This window comes from Pan paniscus, chromosome 12 (assembly GCF_029289425.2).
Source record: "Pan paniscus chromosome 12, NHGRI_mPanPan1-v2.0_pri, whole genome shotgun sequence".
Lineage (NCBI taxonomy): Eukaryota > Metazoa > Chordata > Mammalia > Primates > Hominidae > Pan > Pan paniscus.
Window position 1 is genome coordinate 101,648,806 of NC_073261.2, and position 26,115 is coordinate 101,674,920.

Sequence of the window (26,115 nt, forward strand, 5' to 3'; positions counted from 1 at the left end):
TTCTAAAAAGGAAGGTCACTTCTCACTCGTACCTTGGAGTGGGAGCACCGGAAAATTAATCCCAGATCAGCAGAGCTCAAGGCCTGGTGCAGAGAAACCCATGTGTCATGGTGACATGAAAGACCTATTTCAGATTCTCACTAGGGTTCAAGTTTTCCCCAGAGGCAGAATTTTTTCCTGGGTCTTCAGTTCTTCACCTGTAATGAGAGGCGATCCTGAGGGATGCGTTTTAGAGGAACGGCAGCTGCCCTGCTTACCCAACATCAAGTCCTTCCTGCGGCCACACCTGCCTGGCCCTGGGGACAGGGACGATGTCACGCCACCATCCCTCCTAGGGCCAGCTCAGTGCCGTGCTCACTGCTGAAGGAGTGAAACTTACTTTTTACAGACATATTTTGAGGGGCACATTCATTTTGCTAAGTGAGATACACATTTGTGAATATGAAACAGGAAATTTCTGAATCTTATTAGCTTAGAGATAATGGCCACCACTGTGTATGGAAGCCGTGGAAACGATAATGGCCACCGCTGTGTATGGAGGCTGTGGAAAATCTGCAAGTATTGTTTCAGATTTAAAATGCGTGCAGCTCACACCTAAGTGCTATAGGGCTAGTATCTTTGTGACTATCTAAATTTCAGTTTTAAAAATCTCTAGGCCAGGTATGGTGGCTCACGCCTGTAGTCCCATTGTTTGGGCAACTGAGGCAGGAGGATCACCTGAGCCCAGGAGTTCAAGACTAGCCTGGGCAATATAGCAAGACCCCATCTCTACAAAGAATAAAATTAGCTGGGACAAGTGATGTGCGCCTGTCATCCCAGCTACTCAAGAGGCTGAGGTGGGAGGTTCGCTTGAGCTCAGGAGTTTGAGGCTGTGGTGAGCCCTGAATGTGCCACTGCAGTGCAGCCTGGGCAACAGAGTGAGACCCTGTCTCTATCTGCACCACCGCCACCTCACCCCCCCGGCAAAAAAGAAGTCCACACTCCTTTCTGGGAAAAGATGGGGTTGTGAAATATGTAAATAAGTTGAGGAGTGCTTTAGGGAGGGGTTTTGAACCATAGAATAATGAGATTTGAATGCCGGAGGAGATCTCACCCTCTAGTTTTAACACCTTGTTTAATTTAATCTCAATTCCTTCTGTAAAACCAAAGTGACATCACCTGCCTCAGCACTGGTTGTAAAGTTAGAGGAGATGAGGCTGATAAAGTGCGTGCTTGTGTCTAGGACTTAATGTTGTGATGCTGAGGTGAGGATACAGGTGAGGAAACTGAGGCCGGGAGGGGGACTCCCCACCCAGGCTGCACGTCAGTGTTGCCTGGGAGCACTGCTGCCACCTTCGCCTCCCGCCTGCTGCGTGAGCACCCCAGGGTGCTGCCATCTTCCCAGGTGACCCTGTCGGGAGCCTCTCCGACCACAAGCGCAGCTCCTGCGGCTCACTCTGGAATCTTCTCTCTCAAAGCTGGCTCCTGCTTCTGCCTTGAGGTTTTCTGGGCTTGGCAGCATCACCCAGTGGGATTTGTGGCCTGGCCCTGGAGGCTGTGAGTTGGCCTGTAGGGTTGTGGCTGAGCCTCCCATCAGCTACACCCACGGGGGGTGGGGTGGGGGAGGTTGGGGGTTGCCAAGCTCCCTGCAGGCCTTGTAGCCACGACTTTGTGGGAGAGAGGGACCATAGGGATGGAACAGGGGGCAGCGCCCCAGGGGGTCCTCCTCCTCAGTTGAGGCAAGTTGAGAGAATTGGGGGTGCTCTAGGAAACCCAAGACCTGGCATTCACAGAATTTTCTAGAATCAGTGAGCTCACTGGCAGGCAGGGAGGGAGTTCCCTGGTAGGTGTGGACAGCCTTGCCTGGCCATCTCATAGGGACAGATGGGACAGGCTCTATCGAGTGAGCAGCACTGAGCTTGTGCAAGGAGTTACTGTCATTACCCCCTCGGTTGTCTACCTAAGACCTGCTGTGCAGCCCACCAGAACAACTGTCTCAGAAAAACTTCACACCAATCACCCAAAGATTATGACCCCAGGCTGGAAGCAGGGTCAGGCTTGGCTCATGCCTGGTGACCTCCTATGTAGGACAGTATTTCTTTCATTGATCTGCAAGTTTTTAAAAATAAAATCTGCTTTTTCACTGCACTTGTAGGTACATACAATATGGGGACATAAATTCGGGGGGAACCTTGGACTCTGACCCTGCCCCTCACCGGCTGGGCAATTTTCCAGGTCCAACCACTACTCTGAGCTCCAGTTTCACCGGTGAGCTGAGAATCAGCTCCCCTCAAAGCTCCCTCCAGCCCTGACACTGTCTGGTCTTTGTCCGCCTCACTTCCAAGGGGAAAAGCAAGGCCAGAAGAAGACCTGGCCCACAGAGGCCCAGCCGGGAAGGAGGCTGGAGGGAAGGAGAGGTGGCCAGCTCCCAGGTTGGCCAGAGAGTCAGGCTGGCTCCAGTCCCGGAGCCTCCCCCAAGTCACAGAGGCCTCCCCTTCCCAACCTGCACTCACAGTTCCCTTCTGGCCCCAATAAGCCTGGCCATTGAGGTGTTGACTGGGTGGCCTGAGGCCATATGGCACTGACCACTCAGACAGGGGTGGGTTGTCCTGCCCCAACAGACTTGCCCCACAAACGGGGTAGGCGACTGGGGCTGCTCAGACCCAAGAGGTCAACAGGTCATTACAAGCTGGAACCAGACGCCAGCAGAGCTTGGGAATCTATACCCGGTGACTTGCTGACCAGCACTGAGACTCGCCTGACCTGATTCGTGATGCAGCGGGCCCTTGTTGAGTGCCACAGAGGCTGCAGGAACATTCTGCCGGGTGTGGTGGTGGTTGATCCTCAGGGCAAGTGTTGATCAGCTCTGATGAAACACAACACAGTTCAGGAGATATGGGATAACCAAGAGAACCCAGAAAATTCATGTGAGAACCAGCCTCCCTTGTTGTCTGTTAGACCATCTTGTTTAAAAATAAAGAATTGACTTCCTTGCCTTTTTCACCTACCACAGAATACATTCTACTCTGAGGCCAATCTTTTATCCCCTGAGGGCCAGAAATTGAGAAATTATTCCGCTTCTCTTCCCATCTCATTTCTCAACTCCAAACTCGGTTCCGAGAAACCACACCTAGCAGGCGAGGCGTCGGGGAACCAGGGCTGGGAGGGTGGCCACAGCCTCGGGGGAAGGGCATGGAGCTGGCGCCAGGGAAGCTGGAGGAGCCAGACCAGGAAAGAGGCCTTGCTTGAAAAGGCTTACTGAGGCCAGTGGTCTTGGAGGAGGAGGAAGGATTAGCACTTGGTCCAGCCATGTTGGGGCCCAGGCATGGCCAAAGATTGGAGTAGCAGCAGCCAGGCCTGGCCGCCAGGCAGGGTTGGGATGTTCAGATCTGTATCCAAGGTTACCCCAGCAGGAGACCATCAGATCTGCAGTCCCTACAGCCTATGGAAGTGGGCCAGGACACCTGGGGCATCTTCAGGGTGCCAGGGATGGGGAATAGGCACTTGATGCCTCAGAAGCCCTTTGAGCCGGGGTACTGACCTTGCAGGCAGTGGGGGAGACCTCAAGTCCCAGGACACCCCCACAATAGCTTGAGACCTGAGTATTGGTACTGGGCACCCCTCACCTGCTGGCAGGTGGGGTTAGCTGAGAGGATACCTGTGAATCCCAGAAAACTAGAAACCTATGACACATGTGTAAGGTAAACATTGTGACTACCGAATCAGCCTGGGACCTCTTCAGGGGTCCTGCTGCATCCCAAACCATCTGAGCTTTTAGGATTACACAGTCCTGCTCAGTGGGACCTGGGATTTGTGCACCCTCCTTCCCAACAAATTGGCAGAGCACCTGAGTGAGTGCTGCTTGAGCAAATGCGTGAAGGAATGAATGGGTGGCAGAGGGTCTGCTCAGGCATCACAGGTGGAGGGACGGGCCAGCCTTGCTTTGTCGGGAAGCTGGAGGGGGGATCCACAGCCCCTCAGCCAGGCTTGAACGCCTGCACCCTGCCCCTCCTGGAACCCTTGAGCCTTTCAGGCCTTGAGCCATGCCCCTGGGTGGACCACCCATCCGTGGTACATGTGGTGGTGTCTGAGGCTCTGGGGTCCAAGGCTGTGCTGGGCCCCTCCCTGGACATTGGGCAACTTGAGGTTTGATTTTGGTCACCACCCACCCCACCTCCTCCATCCCCTTTTCTGAAGACGTGCCTTCACCCCTGGCCTTTTCTCTCTTCTTCCTTGGGGTGCAGATCCTGGCCAACGTCTTCCTCTACCTGTGCGCCATCGCTGTGGGCATCATGTCCTACTACATGGCTGACCGCAAGCACCGCAAGGCCTTCCTGGAGGCCCGCCAGTCGCTGGAGGTGAAGATGAACCTGGAAGAGCAGAGCCAGCAGCAGGTGAGGCTCTCGGGAGGCCTCGGGCCTGGAGCTTGGGCTCAGGGACTGTGGCCTTGTCAGAGGGAGAGGAACCAGAGCGGCAGCCCCTGGCTCCGTGGGGCTTGGCGTTCATCCACCCTGTTCAGGTGTTTGCTTCTGAACTTTGTCTTCTGGGCTCCTCACCATTAGAGGGCAGCTTCTGAGCTTCAGGGAGCCTCTCACTCCTAAATCTGCTTCTGCTTGACCCAGATCTCTCCTCTTCTGCCTTCCTGCTCTTTGTTTTGTTTCTGTAATGTAAAACTTTTCCCTTTCAAGAAATGCATTGCCCAAGCAGCCAGCTATGACTTCCTGCATTCCTTTCTCAGATGACCTTCTCAGGACCAAGGTCAGGGTCAGGGGCATCACGGGCATTCCTTCATGTCACGCCTCCACCACCACTCTTGCTGGTCCAACCGCAGATCCACCCTGTGCACCTGCTCATGCCGTGGGTGGGGCCTTGACCCATCCTGCGGCCTCAGGGACCTGCTGGGTGAAGTGTGTCAGCCTCACACCCCCACTCAGGGGAGCTCCTCCCTCCCTTACCTTCCCATCTGAGGTCACTGCTGAAGAAGGAAAACCAGCCTGTTCCCCGGGGATGCCCTTGTTTACATTCTCCATCTGGAGAGAGGCCTGGCTGTCCCTGCCTCGGTTTCCTGGCTTTCCTCCAGTCTCTTCCATGGCCGCACCGTCCTCCCAGTTCTCATGTCACTCAGGCTTTTACATAGTTTTGGCCTGGATTAATCTCACATGCTTTTTGAAGGTCTCCAGAAATTACACCCACCAATTTCCTGTTATCCATAGGGTTATTTCCCCTTCAAAAACAAACTCAATAGGTTGACACTATGATTCTCTGCTCTGGGAACCATGTCATTTGTGTTCAGGAGGTTCTGTGTGCTCCTGATTCACTGAAATTGCTGTTTTCATAGATGCTGCCACTCGGGTGGACAGGGCCTTGGTTTCGGGGGCCACTCCGGAGCCCTTGGCTTGCAGGAGCCCCACCATCGGGCCTCACTCACATTCTCTAGACAGTGCTGTTCCGAGGCACACACTAAGTCATTTAGCTGATGGGCCTCCGATTCCACTGTCCTGGGGATGTTTTCTTCCTCCCCGTTTACCAATCTCATTCCTTACAGAAGGCCCCCATAGGAGGGGATTTTCCCTGGCTGCCATTGTGACAAAGGTCCAGGCTTAGTAGCCCATCATATTCGCCCCTTCCCCTGGGCCCTGTGACCTGTGGTTATTGAGGAGTTGCTGTGGCCTGTGTATATTTAAAGAATCCTCCTTTCCTGGCTTGTAAAGCCCCTTGAAAGGCATTCTTCAACTCTGTTTTTTTTTAATACTGTCTCATTTCTTGTTTGTATCTGATCTCGCACTGTGGCGGCATCCCTCTGGGTTCTCTGCACTAAAAAAAAAAAAAAAAAAATGCATGTGTCACCGCCTAGCTAGGCGAGCATTCTTTTTATATAACATTTGCGCAGTTTTCAGCATGTCTGTCTGCATTGATCTTGTCTGTCTCATATTGTACAATCTAGGACATCTTAACTCACACTGAACCATCTTGTGGAGGCCCCCTGGTGTGATGAGGAAGGCCCTGTGTTTCACCCTGGGGCTGTTCTCGTGTAGATAATTTAGATAAGTTATCTACCCTACAGAGCCTCACTTTTCCTCATCTGCAAAGTGGAGGTATTGACATTTGTCTTGTAGGTTTCTTGAGGGTCAAATGAGAAACCCAGAAGTGCTTTGTAACCCATAGAGCTTTTTTAGAGGTAGGCCGAGTGCACGGGGCCATGAGGCCTGCTTTCTAACACCCAGGGCCATATGCTTCCTCTGGGCAGGGTCAGTGCAGGGAGCTTGGGCACCAGCAGAGAGGGTCATCCCTGGGTGCCCCAGGGCTCCTGAGGGTGCTAGCAGCCTGCCCGGGCCACAGTGGTGCTTCTCTGCATTGCCTGCCCACGCTGCAGCGGCAGAGCAGACATTGGCCCTAGGATGGAGAGGTCCAGGTTAGGTGGAAGGGAGGTGCAGAGGTGTGGGGGGAGTTGAGGGGTAAGGTGCATCCTCAGGCCTAGCTGGGCACACAGCCGGAGCCTAGAATTCTCCAAGTGGGATGAATTTGTCTAGCCAGGCTCTGTCCTGAGTGTGGCCTTGGGCTCGTTGCTGCCCCTCTTTGGACTTCAGTATCCCCATATGTAAAACCTTCTTTGAGAGATTTTTTTTTTCTTTCTTTTTTTTTTTTGACACGGAGTCTTGGTCTTGTCACCCAGGCTAGAGTGCAATGGCACAATCTCAGCTCACTGCAACCTCCGTCTCCCAGGTTCAAGTGATTCTCCTGCCTCAGCTTCCCAAGTAGCTGGGATTACAAGCACCTGCCACCACACCTGGCTAATTTTTTTAAAAAATATTTTTAGTGGAGACGGGGTTTCACCATGTTGGCCAGGCTGGTCTCAAAACTCCTGACCTCAGGTGATCCACCCGCCTCGGCTTCCCAAAGTGCTGGGGTTACAGGCGTGAGCCACCGTGACCTGCTGAGAGATTGTTTTAAGGGTAAGGAGGAATCTATGTGAATCCCACTGGGATTGGTAAAGCACTGTTACCATTGGGAAGGATGGAATCCTGCCCCCTGTGAGTTTCCATTTACCTACATTCTCCTTACGTCTTCTGTCTCTGTTCAAGAGAGAAACCTGCCTGCCATTTTCCTTCCTTTCCATGTGCTTGACAGGTTTTGGTATTACGGTTATGCCCAACTCATTAAATAATTTGAGAAGTTTCTAACCCCTGATAGTTTGAAGATAATTTGGGTTATTCCTTAAATTTAGAAGTCATGGCCAGGCATGTGGCTGGCCTGTAGGTGTGGCCAGGCAGGTGGCTATGCCTGTAATATCAGCACTTTGGGAGATTGAGACAGGAGGATCACTTGGGTCCAGGAGTTCAAGACCAGCCTGAGCAACAAAGCAAGACCCCATCTCTACAAAAAATTTAAAAATTAGCTGAGTGTGGTGGTGCATGCCTGTAGTCCCAGCTACTTGGGAGGCTGAGGTGGGAGGATCGCTTGAGCCCAGGAGGTTGAGGCTGCAGTGAGCCATGATTGTGCCACTGCACTCCAGCTTGGGCAACAAAGTGAGACCCTGGCTTTAAAAATAAAAAAAATAAAAATAAAAAAGGCACTAATGAAGAAGTCCTATAGGCCTGGAGTGTTCTTTAGGGGAAGATTCTGTTTCCATCATAGATAATAAGGTTGTTCAGATTTTATATTTCCTTTTATATAGGTTTTAGAGAGGTTTTTTTCCCCCAGAAACATGTCCATTCAAATTTTCAAAATTTTGGCATAACATTCTTAATATTTTCTTTTTATCTTTTGTCTGAAATGTGTAATGATGTTCCTTTTTTTCATTACCGAAGATAATTTGTGCCTTTTTAAAATTTTTCTTAATCAGTCTTCCTAAGGCTTATTGTTTTAGCCTGTTCAGCAGACCACCGTTAATCTTTGTTGCTTTCTTTGTACATTTCTTATCTCTGATTTATTTATTTATTTTGAGACGGAGTCTGGCTCTGTCACCTAGGCTGGAGTGCAGTGGCGCGATCTAGGCTCACTGCAAGCTCTGCCTCCCGGGTTCACGCCATTCTCCAGCCTCAGCCTCCCGAGTAGCTGGGACTACAGGTGCCTGCCACCACGCCCGGCTAATTTTTTTGTATTTTTTTTTTTTAGTAGAGGTGGGGTTTCACCATGTTAGTCAGGATGGTCTCCATCTCCTGACCTTGTGATCTGCCTGCCTCAGTCTCCCAAAGTGCTGGGATTACAGGCGTGAGCCACCGCGCCCAGCCTCTTATCTCTAAGTTAAACTTTGTCATTGCATCTTTTTTCTTTGGGCTTAATTTGTGTCCTTTTTTACCTTCTTAAAATGGAACTTTATTGTTGTTTTTTGGAGACTGAATCTTGCTCTGTTACCCAGGCTGGAGTTCAGTGGTGCAATCTAGGCTCACTGCAACCTCTACCTCCTGAGTTCAAGGTATCCTCTTGCCTCAGCCTCCGAGTAGCTGGGAACACGCCCGGCTAATTTTTTGTATTTGTAGTAAAGACAGGGTTTCACCACGTTGGTCAGGCTGGTCTCAAAACCTCGGCCTCCCAAAGTGTTGGGATTACAGGCGTGAGCCCCCAGGTCCAGCCAAAATAGAACTTTAGATGACCGATTTTCAACCTTTCTTTCCTAAAACATGCATTTAATGCTACAGATCTCACTCATTACATTGTTTGAGCTTTATCTCACAAGTTTTAATATGCCATATTTTCAGTGTCGTTTAATTTAAAATATTTACTAATTTTCATTGAAATGCCTTTGATCCATGGGCAATGTAGAAGTGCACTAAGTTCTAAACATTTGAGGATTTGTTTACAATTATGTTGTTGTTTATCTTTATTCTGGTCAGAGAACATACTCTAATTTCAAGTCTTTGAAATTTCTTGGAACTTGATTTTTGGCCTAGCATGTGGTCAGTTTTGATGCACTTGAGAATAATGTATATTCTGCCAAATCTGTCAAAATCTTTAAAAAATGAAATAATGTCAACTATGTCATATTTGCATCTGCCCCAAATTAGTACTTACCTCTTTAGTCACGATGCAAGGACCTCACAACCTTTTAACTTCATTTCACAAGCCTCTGCCCCCCACTTTCTGCTTATTAGTGTAATGTGTTTTAGTTCAACATATTTTAAACCCCACAAGTCCTTATTGTGATTATTTTATGTAATATTCTTATTAATATTCTTTACTTATATTTACCCACAGTTTTGCCCTCTCAATTGCTCTTCCTTTCTCCATTTCTTTGCTTCATTTTCTTGAAGAATTCCCTTTAGTATTACCTTTTATGCTGATCTCTTGGTACCAAATTCTCTCCATTTCTGATTACCTAGGAGTGTGCTTATTTTGCTTTCATTTTCGAAAGATACCTGTCTTCATCCGTTTTGTGCTGCTACAACAGAATACCTGAAACTGGGTAATTTATAAAGAACAGAAATTTACTACTTACAGTTCTAGAGGCCGGGAAGTCCAAGATCAAGGCACCAGCATTTGCTCTGGTGTCCATACATGGCAGAAGGGTGGGCTAGCTGAATGTTATGTGATGCCCCTTTTAAAAGGGCCTTAACCCTTGTGGCCTGATCCCCTCGTAAAAGGCCCCACCCCCTAATAGTATTACATTGGCAGCACCTGAATTTTGAACAGACACATTCAAATCATGCCAAGACTTTTTGCAGATAATTCTAGGCTGCCATTTTTTACTTCTAGCCCTTTAAAAGCATCTCACTATCCTTCCCGCTTCCCTCATTCCTGTTGAAATGCCAGTTGTCAGATAGACTGTTGCTCCCATTACATTAATGCATACTTTTTCCTGTGGTTGCTTTCCCAATGCTCTTTGTTTTTGGTTCTCAGCAGTTTTACGATGCTGCGCCTGGGAGTTTTCTTTGCAGTTGCTCTGCTTGGTATTCAAAGAGCTTCTTGAATGTTGGTTTGACATCTCTCGTCAGTTTTGAACATTTTCAGCCAGTATCTTTTTATTGCTTCTTCCCATTCGCTCCTTTCCTCTAGGACTCAATATCCTTGTTAGACATTTTTACCATGTTCCAGAAGTATCTCTCTTCTTTTTCTGAACCTTTTTTTCTTTTTGCACTTCAGACAATGTTTTGATGGGCCTAATCTACAGTTTACTAATCCTGTCTTCCTCTGGTTTGTCAGATCAGTGGTTGAGCTCTTTTATTGAGTCATCAATTTCAATTATATATTTTTCTGTCCTAGAATTTCCATTTGATTTTAAAAACTGGACTTAGGTCCCTAACTATGTATTCCTATTTTGTCATCTATTTTTTAGAATATATTAAACATTTATTTTAAAGTTCCTGACTGACAACCATAATAATACCAATGGGTATGCCTTTTTTTGTTGTTGAAACCTGGCATCTTGGCCTTTTTTTTTTTTTTTTTTTTTGAGACAGGGTCTTGCTTTGTCACTCAGGCTGGAGTGCAGTGGCTTATGCATCTTCAAGTTCCTGGGCTCAAGCAAAACTCCCACCCCAGCCTTTTGAGTAGCTAGGACTGCAGGCGTGTGCCACCATGCCCAGCTAATTAAAAAAATGGTTTTTTGTAGAGATGGAGTCTCACTGTGTTGCCCAAACTGGTCTCAAACTCCTGGCCTCAAGCAATCCTCCCACTTTAGCCACCTGGCATTTTTAAAAATTAAATACTAGATATTGTGGATGGGAAAATAGTAGTGCTTCTGAATAATGTTGTGTCTCTCCAGGGAAGATTTACTTTTCTTGTGGCAGATGGTTAGAGCAGGGGCAGATAGGAAATAGCTTTTCAGGTGTCTTACCTGAAAGGCTGGTGCTTTTCTCATGGTATCTTGAACTCCTCAGCAATGTGAGGCTGCTGAAAGCTTAGCCTCTTAGTCTCACTTTCTGCTTGGATTCTTGGTCTCTTGCCCCATGCAAATACTAAAAGGTAATAGTGTTCAGAAAGTCGGACTCACTGTTGTATGGTTCTCTTTCCCCGGGGTCTTAGCCCCTCTACTCTCTCTGCCCTGGAATCCTTGCTCACAGTCCTTGTTTCTCCAGCCCCTTGAAAGCCCTCATCATTGCTCTCTCTCCAGCCTCTCGACCCTGGTCGCAAGGGAAAAATGGCAGAGTGCATTGGGCTCACTTAAATGTGTTTCCCTTCCCCTGAGATCTTGGCCTCTCAAATCCTGGCTGCTTTGGTTGTTTCCATTGCCTTTAAAGAGCTAGGTTCTTTTTATGTATTTTATCCAGCTTTTATAGTTGTTCTTGGCTGGAGGGTTGGCCTGCTATAAGATCCTCTATAGCAAAAGTATACATGTATAAAATCGTAAAAGTATGAAAAAGGGTATACTAGGAAAAGTAAGTCATCCCACCTTCATTTCCCCTAGCCATCCAGCCCCCATCCATCAATCACCAGTCACTATTATCTTTTTAATGTACCCTTTCAGAGGTTTATAGAATTTTCACACACACACACACACACACACACACACACACACACACACACACACACACGGTAGCCTATTCACTCTTTTGTACTAAATCTATTTTTCTTTTTTTGAGACAGAGTCTCACTCTGTTGCTGAGGCTAGAGTGCAGTGGTACAATTTCGACTCACAACTTCCGCCTCCTGGGTTTAAGCGAGTCTCCTGCCTCAGCCTCCCAAGTAGCTGGGACTATAGGCATGCACCACCACGCCTGCCTAATTTTTGTATTTTTAGTAGAGATGGGGTTTCACCATGTTGGCCAGGCTGGTCTTGAACTCCTTACCTAAAGTGATCTGCCTCGGCCTCCCAAAATGCTGGGATTACAGGCACTAGATCTTTTCACCTACTATCTTAGAGAGCATTCTAAATCCGTATTGCATTGCCACATCCTTCTTAATGACTGTGTTCAGTCATTATACAGAAGTAACAATTTATTTTGTTGCGCTCTCCATAGATTTCTAGGTTATTTCCAATCTTTTGCTACTGTAAACATTGCTGTAATAAATATCCTTGTAGCGGTATTTATTATATCATAGTATATCTGTGCAAGTATATCTGTGGAAGAATAAAAACCTAGAAGTGGAATTGCTGGATCAAAGGACATTTGCATTTTAAAAATTATATATATAGCTACTGTAATATACATAGTATAAAATTTACCATTTTAACCATTAAGTATACAATTCAGTGGCATTAAGTGCATTCACAATGTCGTGCAGCCATCACCACTGTCCGTTTCCAGAACTTTTTCATCATCCCAAAGAGAAACTCTGTGCCCATTAAACAATAACTGCCCATTCTCCCAGACTCTGGTAACCACTGTTCTACTGTGTCTCTGAATTTGCCTCTACTAGGTCCTTTATATAAGCGGAATCATGTATTTGTCCCTTTTTGACTGGCTTATTTCACTTAGCATGATGTCTTCAAGGTTCTTCTGTGTCGTCGCGCAGATCAGCATTTCTTTCCCGTTAAGGCTGATATCTCCTTGCATGTATACACCACGTTTTGTTTGTTCATTTGGACATTTGGGTGTTTTCTGCGGCTTTGCTATTGGGAATGGTGCTGCTGTGAACACCGGTGTACAGATATCTGTTTGAGTCCCTGTTTTCAGTTCTTTTGGATATATACCCAAAAGCGGAATTGCCAGGTCATATGGTAGTTCTGTGTTTAATTTTTTGAGGAATCTGGAATGTGCTTTTTTTGTTTTGTTTTGTTTTGTTGAGACAGAGTCTTGCTCTGTCGCCCAGGTTGGAATGCAGTGGTGCGATCTCAGCTCACTGCAGCTTCCGCCTCCGGGTTCAAGCTATTCTCCTGCTTCAGCGTCCCGAGTAGCTGGGATTACAGGTGCCCACCACCACTCCCAGCTAATTTTTCTTGTATTTTTAGTAGAGACGGGGTTTCACCATGTTAGACAGGCTAGTCTCGAACTCCTGACCTCTGGTGATCCGCCTGCCTTGGCCTCCCAAAGTGCTGGGATTACAGGCATGAGCCACCACGTCCGGCCTCCTATAGAGCTTCAAACAACTTATACTCCACCAGCAATGAGTGAGAGTATACTTAGGCACTTAAGTTTTCCTTGTTTATCTAGAAAATACCTCATTGCTTTTGGAAACCCTCCCCAAAGGATTCCTATTTGAAAACCCCAGCCCCAGGGAACCAGCCTCAAGGCAGGAGTGACATCCTGTGGGCTGTTTCCTGCCTTATCCTCATTTGGCTCAAGCCACAGACAGATAAACTCAAGTTTGGAAGAGTTCCTTTGCTTTCTTGGCCTACACTGTGTAATATTTGGCAAGAATATACAATTATAAAGAAATAAAAAAGAGGTTGGCACAGTGGCTCAACGCCTGTAATCCTAACACTTTAGGAGTTTGAGGCAGGAGGATTGCTTGAGGCCAAGAGCTCAAGACCAACCTGGCCAACATAGTGAGACCTCCATCTCTAAAATAAAAGACTGATAGAGGCTGTATTAGGGTTCTCTAGAGGGACAGAACTAATGGAATAGATATCTATAAAGGGGAGTTTATAAAGTTTTGACTCACATGATCACAAGGTCCCACAATAGGCCATCTGCAGGTAAGAGCAAGGAGAGCCCGTCCGAGTTCCAACACTGAAGAACTTCAAGTCCACTGTTGGAGGGCTGGATGCATCCAGCACAGGAGAAAAGTGTAGGCTGTATGGAGGCTAGGCCAGTCTCTCTTTTCACATTTTTCTGCCTGTTTATATTCTAGCAAACTGGCCACTGATTAGATTGTGCCCACCCAGATTTAGGGTGGGTCTGCCTTTCCCAGCCCGCTGACTCAAATGTTAAACTCCTTTGGCAACACCCTCACAGACACACCCAGGATCAATACTTTGTATCCTTTGGCAACACCCTCACAGACACACCCAGGATCAATACTTTGTATCCTTCAATCCAATCAAGTTGACACTTAGTATTAACCATCACAGAGGCATATTCCTTCAAGCCTTTTTTTTGGTCCTGATATTTGAGAGTGTCCTAGCCATGTTTTATCCTGATTAAGAGATTATAAATGTAACACCTTCCTCTCACATAGTATAGCAGCCGAGAGCCAAGTACCAGAGTCTCTGCCCCTCTCCTATGGCATTAGGGGAGATAAGTGTTAAGTAGTTATTGCACAGTGCCTGCACATAGACACTCAAACTCTCTACCATCATATGATTGTTGGATACAATTTTGAAGATATAGAAAAGTAGAAGAGGCCACCAAAACCTCCCTTAATCTGGGACTTTTTTTGAAAAATAATTTTTAAAAATGAATATGGTATTATAAATTAGATATGCAGTTAGAAAAACTCAGGTTTGCTTCATTTTTTTTTTCTTTTTTATAGAGGTAAAATGAAACCCCTTGAAAGTGGTTTAGTACACTCACCATGTTGTGCCACCACCACCTCTAGCTAGTTCTGCAACATCTTCCCCCAGAAGAAAACCTGGGACCCGAGCTTGATTTTTATTTATTTTTATTTTTTTTAATTAATTAATTTTTTTTTTTTTTGAGGCGGAGTCTCGCTCTGACCCCGAGGCTGGAGTGCAGTGGCACGATCTCGGCTCCCTGCAAGCTCCGCCTTCCGGGTTCACACCATTCTCCTGCCTCAGACTCCCGTGTAGCTGGGACTACAGGTGCCCGCCACCATGCCCGGCTAATATTTTGTATTTTTAGTAGAGACGGGGTTTCACCGTGTTAGCCAGGATGGTCTCGATCTCCTGACCTCGTGATCCGCCCACCTCAGCCTCCCAAAGTGCTGGGATTACAGGCATGAGCCACCGTGCCCGGCTACTGAGCTTGATTTTTAAAACCAGATAGAAAGGGACCTGGTGAGCCCTGGGACAGGCCTTGCACGTGAGGACAAGGGACCCAGACCCTAGCACAGTCCCACAGTCCTATGCTCCAGCCTCACCTTGTGGTGGATACCTGTCTGTACTGGGGGTTGGGGAGGGATGACCCCGCTGGTCATCTTGGACCTGGATTTGCATCCACAGCCTCTGCCAGCATTTTGGGGGGACTGTGAGCCCTGGCTTTCTCTGTGTGGTGTTGATACTTTACCTCTCTGGTCTTCAGTTTAATTTTCTGAAAATGGGATTAAAAATAATACCATTGTTAGGGGATAGTTTGGGAATCACATGAAATAAGGCAGAGGGGAGTCTAAAAACCATGAAGCCCTTTGGGGCTCCAAGATGCCGTCACGCTGGCCCCCAGCCCCTGGGGAGGCACCGGCTGAAGTCAGGGTGGTGAGGTAGGATGGGAGCTGGCTGGGGCCTGTGCATCCTTCCCCTTCTCTCTTCCAGCCAGGACAGAGGTCACTCCCTCCCAAGGCACTGGGGCTGATGTTGGGAGTGGCGTGGGCTCTGGGCTGATTTGACGTTTCAGAAACATCAGCTGACGGGTCTTCAGAGCTGAGTGCAGGCCGGTACTGGAGGCTGCATGACCCCGTTTCACTTTCCTCCTGTAAAAGCTCCTCATGAGAATAAAAATGAGATAATAGATGGAAAAACTATGGAAAGGGCCGCAGACAGTCCTGGTACGAGAGGAAACAGAACCTGGTTTGGAAGTGGCTCCAAAGAGCCATTTGAGGTCAGTGTCAGAGCAGGCCATCCCTTACTTACACGTGTGCTTAATGTCTTTTTTAAGAAAATTCTCCATTTAAAAACATTATGAGTGTCTCCTATAAAAACAATTGTTAATCTACCCTCTGCAAAAAAGGGGCCTCCTTCCAGAATTGAGTGCCCAGGGTCCATATCTCACTTTTTATTTGGTCAGGTGCTCTTATCTTTTTTTTTTTTTTTTCGAGACGGAGTCTCACTCTTTCGCCCAGGCTAGAGTGCAGTGGCACGATCTTGGCTCACTACAACCTCCACCTCCCAGGTTCAAGCGATTCTCCTGCCTGAGCCTCCCGTGTAGCTGGGACTACAGGTGCCCACCACCACACACAGCTAATTTTTGTATTTCTAGTAGAGACAGGGTTTCGCCATGTTGGCCAAGCTGGTCTCAAACTCCTGATCTCAAGTGATCTGCCTGCCTTGGCCTCCCAAAGTGCTGGGATTGCAGTCGTGAGCCCCGTGCTCGGCTATTTATCTTGTTTTCTAAGCTGCCTTAAGAGTGTGCGGCTGAAGGGCAGCACTGGCCATGTGGCTGTCCCAGCAGGTGTCTCCTCGCTGGGCCTCAGCTTCCTCCTCTGCTGTGAAGTGAGGTGTAGGGATGCGCTGGTGACCTGAGCCCGCTCTCTCTCTTGCCATCCCCTGGGAAGTTGTACCTTCTGTTATGAAGATGACCAGCCTCCTAATGACAGTCAACTCCCAGATGGGTGGGCAGCCAGCCATGGTCCAGGAGGGTGAGGCGGCACAGTCCCTCAAGCACAGGCATCCCTTTCTGCCTCCTCACTGGGGTGAGCATGTCCACATGTCAAAGGGTGCATTGAGGCAACAGAGCATTTGGGTGATGGCAAGGGTCTCAGATTCCAGTGGCTTTGCTGCTTTAACCTCCCTGGCTCCAGTCTCTTTCAGGGAGGTAGTGGAGCCTGCCCTGCCCTGAGGCCTTGTGGATTTGGAGCTCTTGGTGCAGCCCTGGCATGCGAAGCGTCCTCTTTGCCTCTGCCGAGCACATATCTGGCTTCGCAGGCAGTGCCATGGCGCTTCCCTGTGGCGCGGGGCCGCCAGGGTGCATGCTGACCTTGGTCCAGCCTCCCGGCTCTGTGGGCGTGTGAGGGTAGAGCAGGAGGCCCAGAGGACAGAACTGGAGTTGTTTGTCTTTATTCCCATGTGACCACACTCCAGGGGTTAGTTGGGGACCTTGAGGGTTGCTAAGCACCCCGGCCGCCACCTGGCAACAGGCGGCACCCAGAAAACCCACTCAGCACACACCTGCTGCCAGGTGGAGCTACAAAACTGAGCCTCTCTGAATCATACTCAGAATCACTTCCCAGGGATCGGAACATGGTTGACGGAGGATGTGGGAAGATGGAGGGATGACAGGGGCAGGCCTGTGCTTCCTTCACACGCGTCCTGTGTGGTTAACTGGCCCTGTGCCTGGTCCTCCCTCGGAGGTGAGGACTGTCCACAGTGCCCACCCTCAGACAGGAGGATGCTGCAGCCAGGGCACATAGAGGGAGAGCCCAGGGCAGACTGCACAGGGTCTAGGGTGGAAAGCCATCCCCGTCTTCACCCATGGGACCCTGGGGAGACAGCTGAGGTGGACGCTGGGTGGGTTTCCATTCAGGTCTTGGGGGACTGCACAGAGACACAGCTGCCTCTCCCCACCTCTCCTTCTGCTTTAACCCACGTGCAGGGTCACCTGTTACTAGGGATGGTGTTTTTCCTTCGTGCCCGTCTTACAGGGAAGAACCGCCCATTGACCACAAGCATCAGGCCCCTCTCCTGGGAGCCCCGGAGCTTGGGACTCTGGGAGGCTGCCATTTCCTAAGCTTGGATTGTATCTCTTGCTTTTCTGAATGTTCTTCCTCTGTAACCTTTGCCCAAGCCTGGTCACGGTTTCCCTCAAGACCTTTTGCTATTAGGACAAGGTGTCGTCAACCCTGAGCCCTGTTCTTACAGGCGCTTGGTAGGGGAGAGGGGAGTCAGAGCCAGAGGCCAGTTGCCTCTTGGCCTGGGGTTGGGCTTCTAGTGCCAAGCCCCACCGTGCCACTGTTATCCTGGCAACAGTGAGGTTGGGGCTGGGGGACCACTAAGAGTGGGAAGAGGAGACGAAGCTGGTGTCGAGTGGGAGGGCTGTGCCTCTGCCTGTGGATCCATAGCTGCTCTGCGTCTTGCTCGTTGCACCGTGGCTGCATCATGGCATTCTCCGTGTCTAATGTAATGGGTCAAATCCATTGTCTGCTTCACAGGAGACACACAGACACGTCCCCACCCCCAGCATCAGCCTTGCATTGTACTCGCTATCTTCTTCACAGAACCACCCACAAAGATATCTAATATTTTTAGTTTTTCTTTTAGCCTCGAATGCCTCTCAGTGTGAGAAAAGCCAGGTGCATTCCCCATAATGCGAAGTAGGCACTGGTCCTTCTGTTGGTTCCAACTCTCACCTCTTGGATGTCACAGAATGCTCTTCATTTCAACATTCCAGGACTTAGCAAAACAAATCCACATTTCAGATAATGCAGATGATGAACCCATAGAAAACAGGTTGTCCTAAAGCAGTGGTGGGTTCCTGGTGGCAGTGGGAGGATGTTGGCTGTGTCAGGGTGGACCTGAGCAGAGCTGGTGAGGACAGTCCTGCTGACGGCCCATGCATGGGCTGTGTGGCCTCTGAGCTGGGCTCTGCTGGGCTGTGGCAGGTCTTAAGCCTTTGCCACATCCTCCAGCAGAATTTTTCTCCAAACAGTTGTAGAATTGCTGGAGAATTGTAGAGTTGTAGAATTGTAGAATTGTGCATTGTGGCCAGGGTTGTGGCGCATTTTATATTTATCTGGCTGTAAGAATGAAGTTTTGTTAGTAATAAGTGTAGTTTTATTGAACATTTACTTTGTGCCAGGCCCTGGATGGTGTTTTCATTGGATTATTTCATTTAATAATGAGATCTCTCATTCACCAGCTGGCACTTCCTCCTGGCTCTATTTGGGAGATCTGTTAATTAACAGGAAGAATCAGTTAGGTAGTCCTTGGACCACAGCTGGCCTGTGGGTATCTGTTTTGTTTGACCTTCCCAGAGTGTTAACATTTTCTAATACTTAAACATTTGTACATTCTGGATAAAAACCTGGATTTTTGACTCACTTAGAAAATGGAAAGATCTGGCAACAAAGGCTGCAAGTAAGACTTGCATTCACATTCTAGCTGGGTCACTGAGCTAAGTACTTATCCCCTCTTGAGCCCAGGAGTCCAACACCAGACATGGCAAGACCTTATCTCTACAAAAAACTTAAAAAAAAAAAAAAATCCAGGCATGGTGGTGGTGTGCACCTGTAGTCCCAGCTACTTGGGAGGCTGAGGCAGGAGGATCACCTGAGCCCAGCAAGATCAGTGTGCAGTGACCTGTGATGGCACTTCAGCACTCCAGCCTGGGAGACAGTGGGACCCTGTCTCTAAAAAAAAAAAAAAAAAATTCAGACCACAAGTATTTCAGGACTTTTCTAGGCACTGGGGATACAGTTGTGAGCAGAACAGATTCTAGTGCGGGCAACACACATTAAACAGACGAGTATGTGCTATGTCAGGAGCTGGGAAGGGCTGTGGAGGGAAAGCAGAGGACGGAGCTTAGGGAGTGCCGTGGGTAAAGGTGGAAATTTTGTCGGTATAATTTTCTTGGGCCTTTATGCCCAGGGTGGTACTGAGTTGCTGCATCTGGTTCAAGGACAGAATGCAATGTCTGCTTTCCGCCAATCACAGATACGAACCCTCCGCATCCTTCTCAACACAGGGCTCGAGGCAGCTGCTCTCTGCCCGTCAGAGTTGGCACAGTACTTGTGACTACAGTGTTTTAGAGCTGCAATAGGTAGCAGTATGGTAGCCACTTGTCATATGTAGCTATTTAAATTAAACTTAATTAATTAGAAAATGTTAGTCTTTCAGTAGCACTAGCCACATTTCATGTGCTCAGTAGCTAAATGTGGCTGCCATATTGGTCAGCAAAGATACAGAACATGTCTGTGATTGCAGGAAGTTCTATTAGCGCTGTTCTAGAGGATGGTGGCTTGCCCCTTGGGCCAGGTCTCCTAGTTGACAGCTCATTAACTCTTCAAACCTCTAAGGAGTAGTACCTGCTCTTTGCCAAATAATTCGTGGTGAGGGCTCCAGGTACCACACACGTGGCCATCTTTGGGCCCAGTGGGCTGTCTCCTGAGACTGCAGTCACCTTGGCCTACACGGTGGCCCCTGTCTCTGGGGACTGCACAGGAGACCAGGCCAGTGACCAGAAGTCCCACATGTTCGGTGTCCCCTCTCCTGCTCTGGCAGGGTAAGAGCTCTGGGCTGACCCTGGGTCTGTGTGATTTCCGCACTGTTCCAGATGACATGGCCTGGTGGCTTGTTAGTCTGGCCCCACCAACACTGAGATTAAATGTGGCCCTGCTTCTCTTGGGGCCCGTTGATCTGGGGACTCTGGGGACACTGGTCTGGTGCCTGTTCTCATGCTGGAGGCCTTGTTTCCAAATATGCTGACTTTTACAGTTATGCAGCTCCTCCCTCCTCTACATTCCTACGGCATTTGGCTGAAGACTGCGAAGCACTCCTGCCGTGGGAGACCAGTCTCTCCCACGTGTGACCATTGCCCCACCCATCCAAGCTCTTTGGAGTACTGTTTACCTTTGACCTTCCCAGCATTTAGCTCAGGGACATGCATAGATGACCAGTGACTATCCTTCGAGTGACTGAGGTGGGGAACACATCTCTTGGGCAGGGGCAGCACACGTGGGCCCCCTAGTCTAAATGGCGGCAGTATTGGAGTTTCCAGATTTCACACATTGTGGTACTTCGTCCCCTCATCCGGGAGAGGTGAGCTGTTTGGGCTCTGGCCTCCCAAGGTTACTAGGCCTGGTCCTTCTCTCCATTCCCTGCCTCCCACAGCCCCCTCTGCTTAGGTAGTCAGGCCATGATGGATGCCCTGGTGGGGTGCAGTGACTTTTTGGCTTCCAAATTGGCTGGACACTCTAAGAATCTGGATTAATCGGGACCAAGACAGACTGGTTTGTGAAACATCTGTGGGTATGCTCACAGCCTGTGATGGGTTACAGTGACATGTATTTGTCAAGCACATGGCACTTAGGGCACATGAACACACATGGACACACCTACCCTACAGACAAACAGACTTCATATACATACCTCATGCAGACACTGTAGACAGTAGACACGTACATGCAGCTGCATGTGTGTACATGTGCAAGCGCTCACGCATGGACACACACACACACACTCTCCACATTCACACTCACTCCCAGCCACCTGAGCACTATGGGTCTCTCTCGACCTGACTGTCTCCCTCTTAAAAGGATGTTGTAGAAACTTAGCTTCTCACCAGCCAACCTCATTTATCCAAATCCCTCCTGGCCTCCTTGCTGTAATTAACTCCTGAATGCCTCATCAGAGCCTCAGCTGTAACAGCTCGGGCCCCTGGGAACAGTGCTGGCCGCCTCCCCCTTCTATCTCTGTCCTGAGCCAGTGCGAACCAGGCCTGGCATGAGTCATCCCTGAGTAGAAGGGGGCTTGGGTGGTTCCTTCTCGGAGCCCTGTGGAGGCCATGCCGACAGATTGCCCTGGGGTGAGAAGCTCAACACATCTGCTCTCAGCTGAGATCCCAGCCCAGGAGGCCCAGCATCTTGCCCCAGGCCCTTCTCAACTCTCCACCCCACCGCAGGCCTGGGTGCTTCTTCCCAGGATCTGGGCAGGTTCTTGCTTTACCCAGGAAACCTACTAGGAACTTCCAGGGCTTGTTGTTTTTTCTCTGGACTTTGATTCTTTTCCCAGAGAGGGTCAGGGCCTTGACTTTTATTACCATGCTGTATTTTTAGGATAACCATCAAGGACTTGAAGGCTGAGGAGAATGAAGACTTTACCCTCCTTCCTCTCTGTGCAGAACCACATCTGGGCACCCAGGCCTCGGCCCCCAGGGTTTGGCCACATCCCCCTCCTCCGGTCCAGCCTTCCACCCCTGCTCGGCTCTTCCCGCAGTCTTCTCTCTCGGTTTCTGGGAATGGGAGTTCACCACCTCTCAGGGCAGCACATTCTTTGAACTGTTTGACTCTTTAAAAATTCTTCCTTCTCTGAAAGCAACATTCTGTTCCCCAGCAGCCTTTCCTCATTAGCTTTCTCTCTTGGGGCCTCCAAAGCAAGTCTTGTCCCTTTTCTACATAGCAGCTTTCCTCAGACTTAAAGACAGCTTCCTAAGAAGAAGGGGGTGGGGGGACCTGGGGCTAAGGACACAGCCTGGTTAAGCTGGACCGGGGCCTTTATTTTTCTGTCACACAGCCCAGAGCCAAGGGGCTTGTTCAGGCAGCTACTTTATGCTGGGAATTCATTTTATTTTATTTGTTTCGGGATGGAGGCTTGCTCTGTCACCCAGGCTGGAGTGCAGTGGCGCAGTCTCAGTTCACTGCAACCTCTCTCTCCCGGGTTCAAGGGATTCTCATGTTTCAGCCTCCTGAGCAGCTGGTATTACAGGTGCCCGCCACGAAGCCCTGCTAATTTTTGTATTTTTAGTAGGGATGGGGTTTCACCATGTGGCCCAGGCTGGTCTTGAACTCTTGACCTTAAGTGATCCGCCCACCTCAGCCTCCCAAAGTGCTGGGATTACAGGCGTGATCCACCATGCCCAGGCTGGGAATTCATTTTAAATCTAACAGCATCTCAAATGGTAGGTGTCCCCCTTCTACCCCCCACAACATTGGTACATTGTGCCTCTCCCATTCTGTTCTCCTGCATTTGGTTTGGGAGTCTCAGGTACAGACTATGACCTCTATCCTTTTTGAATTTCATCCTGTACGTTGCACCAGATTTCAGCAGAACAAAAGCCACGAGCCACTTGTCCCAGTGACATGCCAGCCACACATTTCTAAATACATCCTCTGTATCTTCTGAGAAGTTCTCCTTCTGGAAAGATTTACACTTTAAACAAAGAGGCCTAAGAGATGCCCATTTTATAGATAAGGAACCAAGCCCCCGGGGTGAAGTACCTGCCCAGGGCATGGGGGCCTTTGCAGCCGAACCCCACATCAGTGAGCTTTGCTGTACCCCCCAAAACCCCTGGGTGATATGGCCACTCCTCTGACAGATGTTCTGATTTTAAACATGCTTTGTTTCTTCAGCAAAGCCACCTTTGGGATTAGTCATTACTATCTTACGTCAACAGATACTCCTCCGTTTAGTCCAGGCCATCAGATAAAAAGTAGCTTCAAGTGAAGGAAGGGTCCTTGTTCCACAGTCCGGTTCTCTGGAACCCTGCCACCCCCTACCGAAAGTCACAGTCCAAGAGTGAAGCCACCACAGGCCACAGCTTCAAGACACCACAGCCTGAACAGGTGCAGTCCTGGGAGAAGTGGCCTCTGTGTCCTCAAGTAATTTTTATAAAGGAGAGACAACACCAAAGGGGCCTGAAATGGATCACAAGAATTCACATCATGATGAATATCACCATTCAATTGTGTACTGATTATCGTATATCCTTATTCAATGGCTATAGTCATTGTATATACAGATTCAGTATATATGAATCAGTATGTATGAATAATGATGTTCAGTGATGGGCATTGAATAGCGATGAAATGCCCAGTGCCAGGAGCTTTCAAGAGATGAGGCTCACTGGCCGGGTATGGTGGCTCATGCCTGTAATTCCAGCAATTTGGGAGGCCAAGGCAGGCAGATCACCTGAGGTCAGGATCTCGGGCAGATCACCTGAGGTCACCAGGCTGGCCAACATGGTGAAACCCCGTCTCTACTAAAAATATAAAAATTAGCCAGGCATGATGGTGTGCACCTGCAGTCCCACCTACTCAGGAGGCTGAGGCAGGAGAATCACTTGAACCTGGGAGGCGGAGCTTGCAGTGAGCCGAGATCGCACCATTGCACTCCAGCCTGGGTGACAGAGCGACGCCATCTCAAAAAAAAAAAAAAAAAAAAAAGATGGGGCGCATTTCAATCTGAAAATCACACAATAAAACAATTGTAACAATAAAAAAGGATTACAGGAAAAGAAAACATACGAAGAATATGGAAGCTGCCAAGTGAACCCTGCCCCCTGGGCGCTGCCCTGTTGCACCTTCCCCTGTGGCAGCTCCTCACAGTGGGGTCCTGTGCCATCCTTGGGCTTTGGGAACGGGGCAAGGTCGCCACACGTCATGTCCTGAGGCGCGCAGCCATTTCTACCTCAAAACACATCGCACTGGCTTTGAAGGTCTTGTTTTCTGCAGCTTCCTTATACCCCAGTCCTCGGTTACAGGTTTTGCCTCCTAGTTTGATATGGCTGGAGGCAGTGCCTTTAGTAGGTAGACTCTTCCAGAATGTTGTACAAATAACACCCCTACACACACACACACACACACACACACACACACACACACACACCCACACACCCACCCCCACCCTCCAGCTGTTCCTTTCCTTCAAATCTTGTTCCTCAAGAGAGACTTCTCAAACCTCAGGTGCATGGGTGTGCCTCACGGTCCGTGGCTTCCCCACCCTGATGAGCACGGGTGATGCTGAGTCCACAGCCCCACCAGCCACACTCTGGGTAGGGCAACCTGAAGTCCTGGGGATGGGCTCGGCTGAACCAGGGCTGCACCCCCAGCAGCGGCTCGGCCACTCTGTGTGGCAGTGATGAGGGCAACCCGAGTTTCCACGGGCGTTGGCAGCTCGGGTCCTCGGGCAGCAGCTCCTGGCCGTGGAGAGGCAGGCAGGCACCTGCTGGGGGTGTTGGGGAGCAGCAGGCCTCTGTCGAGGTCCGGGGCTGTCCTGGCATCAGGCCCCTCACGCTCAGCCCAGTTGAGTACTTTCTGAGTACACGGTAGCCACTCATGCCTGCTCTGAGGCCGGGCTTTGCCACGTGGGCCCCTCCTCTCCTCAGCCTGTGAGGAGGAGCACAGGGCAGTGAGGCCGGGGAGGCCGGGTGACCCACCAGTGTCCTTAGGCCACAGGGTGGGGAGGGAGCTATGGAGGCAGCACTCTCCTCCTCCTCTTCCTCTTCTCTGCTTAATGTGGGTCCCAGGGAGGACTCTGGGAGCCGCCACCACCACTGCCCCTGTACCCCCCACCCCTGCCTGGTGCCTGGCAATGGCAGCCACAGGACGTCTTTGAGGACATCAGATGCCATGGGGACAGTGGATTGCAGAGGAGGAGCGGACCAGGGTGCTGGGAGACACATCAGAGGCTGTTGCAAGTTCCCCCCGAGGCAGCCGCTGGGCCGTTTCTGTGAGGAAGGACCCACCGGAAGGGGCTGCCTGATTCCCACGCCCAGGTGGCATGGAGCCCTGGGGAGGGTGTCCAGAGCCAGAGCCGCACTGTCAGGGCCTTACTATGTTACAAAACACCAGGGCTTCGGTCTGGGTCCTGCTGCTTGCACAGAAAGCCAATCACTGTGACAGCAATTATTGCCAAGGAATACGGCTTTAATCGGGTGCTGCGGTAGAGGACATGGGGACTCAGTCTCCAATCCATCTCTCTGACCTGCTAAATCCGGGGTTTACACGGCAGGGGAGAAATGGAACAACGTGCGAGACAATAGGAATGAGGGGTCCTGAGTCTCGTTGTCTGGATGTGGTGATCTGGTTGGTGAGTTTCAGTTATTCAGTACTTCATTTGAGAGGCCTGAAGGTCCTTTCCTGAGGAAGGAACTCAGATAAGTAGAAGTTTTAAGCCTTAAGAGCAGAAGGATCCATTTCTATGTTTATTTAAAAGAACAGTCTATGGGACTTTTGGAAAGGTTTTAACCGATGCCCCTGGGCACTGGGGGGACCTTCACATCTGTAGCAGAACAACATTAAAGCAGATGAGAGAACTGGGGTGGGAAAAGCACAAAAACTCACCCGTTCCAGGGGTCTCAGAGCCCTGGGTTCAGGGTCTGCCGCTAACCCTTTGGGATGTGTAACCGACAACTTCATCTCTCTGTGCCTAGGTTTTGTCACCTGCAAACTTGAGACAATATTGCACATAAATAATACCGGGTTGATGCAGAAGTTTTAGCAAAGGAGAGGGATGATTTTGACTGGGTGGATGGTGTCTGTCACCTGGTGGGTGCTGGGTTCATGAGAGCTACAGAGCGAAGCCAGCCCAGGGTGACCGTTCTGTCTTTGGCTTCCTAGGAGGACCACTGCCTTCCCCCACCCCCATTTTGGCTGTGTGTCTCCTTGGTTCGTGCCTGGCCATAGGTTCCCCCTCCTCAGGTTATGTCCAAGCTGAGTAGGAAGTCTGGAGCCAAGCCCAAAGGCCTTGAGGGATGTTCCCTTTCTAAGAAAACTGTGGTCCTTCCAGAGAAGCCGAGGTCAGGGATAGGATCACAGCTGGAGGCAACAGGAAGTTCCATGTTTATTTCCAGTTTAAAAAGTATTTTTAAAAAGAACAACCACCAGCACCCTATAGCAACTTTGAAAAACGTTTCAGGTTTTCCCTAATTCGGTCGTCCAAGTTAAATGAGTCTTTTCTCTTTGCATATAGCCTTCTGCGTTTATTTCTATGCACACATAGATCCCAGCGTCAGCTTCACAGAATGCAATTTTGTCCCGCTCTTCTCTCTCTGC

General features: G+C 49.4%; 1 protein-coding gene across 6 annotated transcripts in view; it reads left to right on the plus strand.

Moving 5' to 3' along the window:
- The window catches only part of ADCY3 (adenylate cyclase 3), a 101,092-nt gene that overhangs the window by 43,469 nt on the left and 31,508 nt on the right, over positions 1-26,115 (plus strand). For all 6 annotated transcript variants that reach the window (XM_063595042.1, XM_063595040.1, XM_063595041.1 and 3 more), the window contains exon 3: positions 4,224-4,373. In XM_063595042.1, the coding sequence (XP_063451112.1) occupies positions 4,224-4,373 (150 nt within the window). The remainder of the gene's footprint in view (positions 1-4,223; positions 4,374-26,115) is intronic.